Source organism: Dreissena polymorpha, chromosome 2 (genome assembly GCF_020536995.1).
Source record: "Dreissena polymorpha isolate Duluth1 chromosome 2, UMN_Dpol_1.0, whole genome shotgun sequence".
In the NCBI taxonomy this organism is placed as follows: domain Eukaryota; kingdom Metazoa; phylum Mollusca; class Bivalvia; order Myida; family Dreissenidae; genus Dreissena; species Dreissena polymorpha.
In genome coordinates, this window is record NC_068356.1 from 101,250,503 (window position 1) to 101,256,502 (window position 6,000).

Sequence of the window (6,000 nt, forward strand, 5' to 3'; positions counted from 1 at the left end):
CTGTTCTTTGACAATATGCAAAGGCGGAAAATGTTGATTAGCCTTTGCGGACGGTACAGGCTTCCCTGGAACAACACTTAAAGCACATGCATTAGGCCCAATTTTAACAGAACGCAACTCAATTACAATTGAATATGCTGAAATTACAGCCTTTGTCCTTGTTGTTCAGCTGTATGGACAGCCGGGTGGTGTCTACCAAGTTTACAAATAGTGATTTAGGTGACAACTACATTGTGAAGAATGCAGGCAATTTTGTGCCCTATCCAGATGACCTCGAACAGCACGACCACAGCTGCAGGTGCCCGGGAGTTGACCTGCGTAAGACAGAAAATCCGACACGTGGTGGTGGCAGGACATTCAGATTGTAAAGTAAGTTAAGTAAGTCACGGGTCTGATCCCACTGTGGGCGCATTCTCAGCGATGTTTTTTGCCCTCTTGGGAAAAGTACCAATACCAGCCCAATTGTAAAAAATTTAGCAAAAATCCTGAAATTTGGAAAATTTGTGTCATGAAGTCTTCACATTGGGAAATCGTTGTATTATATTTGTTTGCCTCCAAATGCTTTAAAATTGATAACGAAGTGCTGTCAAGTTGTCAATATTATTTTTACGTAGGTTCAAGCCATAGAGCTGCATAGGGAAACTAACTAAATGTTGCATTAAAAAAAACCCTACTTTTTTAAAACTTTCAATTGGACAGCAATTGGGAAATTTGTTTTTTTTTCCCAATGGGAAATTGCCGTTTTCAGATATTTTATAAAGAAGGACAAAAGTCACTGATTCTTTATACTCCTCCCCCTACCATGCAGGACATAAGTTCTTTTTCTAGCCAGGATATAGACGTGAGAGTATTTCAATAAGCCTTAGGCTAACATAAATAGGTTTTCACTATGTAAGTTACAGGCTGGTGTGGAATAAACTTGGGTCAATATTGCCCACCCTTTAGAGTATGCTTTTGCTTAGAGCTTTACTGAGAGTATACTTATAATAGCTAAATACACAAATTAGTTATTACACTATCAAGAAGTTGTAAACCAATCAGTTAGTTTGCAAAATAAATGAATAAATAAAAGTAAGATTATTTATGGAGAAATATCATTTTGGGTTTTGTGGAAAAATAAATTTTAACATTCAGACATTGTGTTAGTTTGTTTAATCAGACTGGAAAATGGGAAGGTTATCCATAATAAAATATATACAAAACTTAAAAAGATGCTGACAGTGCATAATGTCTGTATGTTTTTGGATCATTGCGACAAAATTACTATAAAATAATTAGAAATTAATTAGCCAACATGGACATGTAATTTTAATGTTTTTCTTTATATGCGTCTCTGCCTCCTATATGTATATATGAGTATTTATGCTTTTTATTGCAAGTCTAGTGCGCAGTACATCATGCAATAAAAAAACCAACACATTTTGTTGTGTGTCATACATTTTGCAGGCAATGCGGCTACTCTATGATCTCAGAAAGCAGATGGATGCAAAAACAGGCTCCCCATTAGAACTCTGGATCAAAAAGAACGGCTGGAGGACCATAGAGAAGTTTCAATACTTGAAAGAAGAAAATAGCTTCACTGGCCCTGTTCCTTATATGCAAGAGAGTGAGAACACTAAGTTTAAAGTTACCATAGATCCTGGGCAGCAGTTCAACATAGTGGACAAACTTTCACAGGTGAGTTTGAACGCTTTAGTAATTTGGTATAGGTATTTAGTATACCACAGTTGATAAGGTAGAATGTGCATTGCAAGGGTTCTGATTAAGTTTGTTGAAAGGACCTTGCAAACTTGCACATAATGACAGACATGTTTACTTTCGACAAATTTCATTTTATGCCTTAACCGCAAAAATTACAGAAATACTGTTTCTCTTATTTGGTGTATTGATTGCTGAGATGGTCGGTTGATTTATTGAGTCTGTATTTTTACACTGTGAGATTGACCTTTGACCTGTTGACCTACAATCAATCAAATTGTTACATGGATTGCTTCAGGGAGAAGGAAGACACCTATTGATTTTGAGGTCAACAGGTCAAAGGCCAATCTCACAGTGGCTTTAACAGGTCAAAGGCCAATCTCACAGTGGCTTTTAACATTAAATTTGCTATACTAGAAAAATCTAAAGATAGCACTTTGAACTATGATCATTTTATTTGTACTCTTGTATCTTAAGAGGAATGGAAGATTACTTTGGATTTTCTTTCCTTACTATTTCTAAAATTGCCTTGACCTAAGAATATTTAATTGATGTGCTTGTTTGTTTGGGGAAAAGAAATATGCTATAGTATTGATCTTGTAGTCAATGGTCAAGGTCATTTGGCCCTTTAACATGATAATCGCCTCTTCATTTGCTCAATATTTGGTCAATATGTTTAAAATTAAATCCTTTCTGAAAAACCACTTCATTTATATAATTATCAGAAATCAAAATTTTCAAAGCATTTCAAGGACTATTTCTTATAACTTTTATTCCATCTTTATAGGTAAACTGTATACAGCAGCTAGAAAACATTGCTGCCTACCCTTTTCTCAAAGAGAGGCTGAGCCAAAACGACTTGCTGCTACATGCGTTCTGGTATGACATTCACTCCGGCAACGTGTTTCTGCTCAGTAGAGAGCGACAGCGTTTTGTTGAGGTGAACGAGCGAAGCTACTTCGGTCTCATGCAAGAAGTCAAAAACCGAGCTAGTGCGAAAATACTGTCAGAATCTTAAAAGGACATGTTCACAGATTTTAGTGTTTTTAGATAAGTGCCAATACATGTATTTACCAATAAATTTTTTATCTTTTTAATAATACTAAATAATTATAAAATAAAGAACAAATGTTAAATATGAAATATTGCCTGCTCTAGGCCTCAATAGGAAGATGTTTAGAAGCAAAATCTGATGCTCTACCATTCGTCCATGCAGAGTTTTAAAATTGGTCAAGTATTTTAAATGCTATGTAAGTCATCCATCTATTTCTCAAAATATTCATGATTATTTTACAAATTTGTATTGATTTTTCATAAATGAACCAATTATTTTACCTAGTCAGGAGTGTTTTTTCGATTGTTATAGAATGAAGTATACATTCATGTTTGAATCAAATACAATTTTTTTTAAATTGTGTCATTTCCATACTGCTGCAAGACCATTTAAGACACATTTTTTTGAATAAGAAATGCCCGGTGATAAATCATATCAAAGTCACATATTAAGTACTTTTACTAAGTGTTAATGATGCATTTAAGATTTATTACTAAATAATAGGAGAAATTAAATGAGAATTTGGCTGAGAAAAAGCCAGCCTGACAAAGATCATCAAGGTGATAACCAATGAATTAACAGTGTGGTTGTGACAAGAAGTGAATATTCTATTGGCAATAGTGCCATTTAAGATACATACATGAATGTGTTATCAGTATGTGTCTGAATTTAATTTAGCATGTTTTAGCATTGTTCATGTGTTGCCAGACAGAGTTATTATATTTGTTTATCTGGCCAGACCTCGATTTATATATGAATGAATAATTGGTAACCGGTATGTTTTTTCTGTTTTGATTTGATCTCGTAAATGAGTGGTCTCTTTTTAGATGATTTTTAGACGATAATTAGTCATATTTTCAATCGCAAAAAGTATCTTTGTTTCCCAAATGCTGTCCAAAAATTCCCAATTGATGGTTTGACTTTCTAGAGTTGTAACCTATAGAAATATAGAGTTTGAACTTTCAAGATTCAATATCCATATACTGAGTAAGTAATATCTTTATGTTCACTATTTTCTTTTTTATGTAAGATGTATGTATTCATTTTTCTCAAATTTACAATGCAATTGATAATACTTTTTTATATTTAAATAGTAAGAAGCAAAAATTTTCAAATTCACAGGTAAAGGTCATGTTCCCAAAATGGTGAGAAAGTCTGGGGCTGTAGCCTGGTACTCATTAAGCTCCCAGGGGGATCTGAAATTAAGTTGTACTTAAGTGAAAAGTTCAGGTAAATTTTTCTATGCAAAATCCAGTGTTAACTGCTTACACAATATTAATGTTTTTTATTTTAAAATGTAAAATTACATGGACATGAACTAGAAAAGAGTTCAGCAACCATAGGAATCTCCTTAAGTTTTCCCTTTATGGGTGTATAGATATCAATAAAGGAAACGGCAATGCATCAAATTAGTACCCTACATTAAAGTATTTTTTAGGATTGTACATTATGCCGTATGAATTTGCACCCATCCATGGACAGATTTTATTTGGCAGTCGATATCAATTCAATTCTCTTTAAATTTTCGTATCATATATGATTGTCAAATGTTGCATTATGTAGGATTCTACATGTGGTATAATTTTCTAAATGTTCATTTATACGTGTTAGAAATAGAGAGCTGTAGCTGCTATTGTACAAATCAATCTGAAATAAGCTACCTCAATTGTTGTTGAGTTATTGCTAAGTCTTACTTCACATGAAGAGCATCAGGGATTTCAATTAAAGCAGAATCCTGCTTTTTGATGCAAGCATTTTGAAATGTTCTCAATTTTGATGCAAGCATTTTGAAATGTTCTCAATTTTGATGCAAGCATTTTGAAATGTTCTCAATTTTGATGCAAGCATTTTGAAATGTTCTCAATTTGATGCAAGCATTTTGAAATGTTCTAAATTTGATGCAAGCATTTTGAAATGTTCTCAATTTGATGCAAGCATTTTGAAATGTTCTCAATTTTGATGCAAGCATTTTGAAATGTTCTCAATTTGATGCAAGCATTTTGAAATGTTCTCAATTTTGACGCAAGCATTTTGAAATGTTCTCAATTTGATGCAAGCATTTTGAAATGTTCTCAATTTTGACGCAAGCATTTTGAAATGTTCTCAATTTGATGCAAGCATTTTGAAATGTTCTCAATTTGATGCAAGCATTTTGAAATGTTCTCAATTTTGACGCAAGCATTTTGAAATGTTCTCAATTTGATGCAAGCATTTTGAAATGTTCTCAATTTTGACACAAGCATTTTGAAATGTTCTCAATTTTGACGCAAGCATTTTGAAATGTTCTCAATTTGGACGCATTGAAATCATTGCCTAACATGATTTTGATGAACATATTTCCAGGAAGCTAACTCCACAAAATATTTTATACGATAAACATTTTTTGCATAGTAAAATTAGTATTTCTCTAAAATTTATACCTTCGAATATTTGCAGAGCATTTAAGAAATATGCAGAAAGAAGATATCAGTATTTTGGCACCTGAAAAAGGCATTTTAAGGCTGCAAACTGCGAGTAATATATTCTCAGTATTTAGGTCACAACGTACTGATTTCCAATCCCCAATTAACAGTATATATAAAACATTATATGTATGTTCCTTGAACAAATGTATTATGAATATCATTGTTACCTTTTTTGTGCATCTGAAACATGTTAATCAAGTAGTGCCTGTCAAGGTGTATTATTCAAGGAAAACAAATTATTTTTCATGTGTATCTTATGTCAGGCTTGGGTCAATATTCAAAGAAGGTTCGTAGAAAATGTAAGTAAAGTAAATCATGTTGTAATAAGGTTGTTTTTTTTTATAGATTTAAATAATTATTTATTTGTAACTACTTCTTAGTAGTTTTAGAAGCTCTTTGTTTTTATTGTCGGAGGAACAATTACCTGGGAATAGCATACTTATTGTTTTATTGAATCGAAAAGGTTTATGAGTTTATGACTGCTTTGAGCTTTTATGAGTTCACACATAAAGCTCCTGGAGGGACAATAGCTGGGAGTTGGATTATTGGCACTAGGTTAACCCTTTGCATGCTGGAAAATTTGTCGTCTGCAAAAATGTCGTCTGCTGAATTTCTTAAATTAGCATTTTCTTCGAATTTTTTTTCAAAGAATACTATCAGAATATCAAACAGTTTGGATCCTGATGAGACACCACGTTCTGTGGCGTCTCATCTGGATCCAAACTGTTTGAAAAGGCCTTCAAAATTCGGTTCCAGCACTGAAAGAGTTAATGGGATGTTTTC

At 33.1% G+C, this 6,000-nt stretch overlaps 1 protein-coding gene across 2 annotated transcripts in view; it reads left to right on the top strand.

Moving 5' to 3' along the window:
- The window catches only part of LOC127868281 (beta carbonic anhydrase 1-like), a 180,277-nt gene extending 174,735 nt beyond the window's left edge, over positions 1-5,542 (top strand). The window contains exons 3-4 of one of the 2 annotated variants that reach the window (XM_052409914.1): positions 1,447-1,677; positions 2,486-5,542. In XM_052409914.1, the coding sequence (XP_052265874.1) occupies positions 1,447-1,677; positions 2,486-2,716 (462 nt within the window). In that variant the 3' untranslated portion in view covers positions 2,717-5,542. The remainder of the gene's footprint in view (positions 1-1,446; positions 1,678-2,485) is intronic. The other variant, XM_052409915.1, reaches the window with a different exon arrangement.
- The last annotated feature ends 458 nt before the right edge of the window (positions 5,543-6,000 follow it).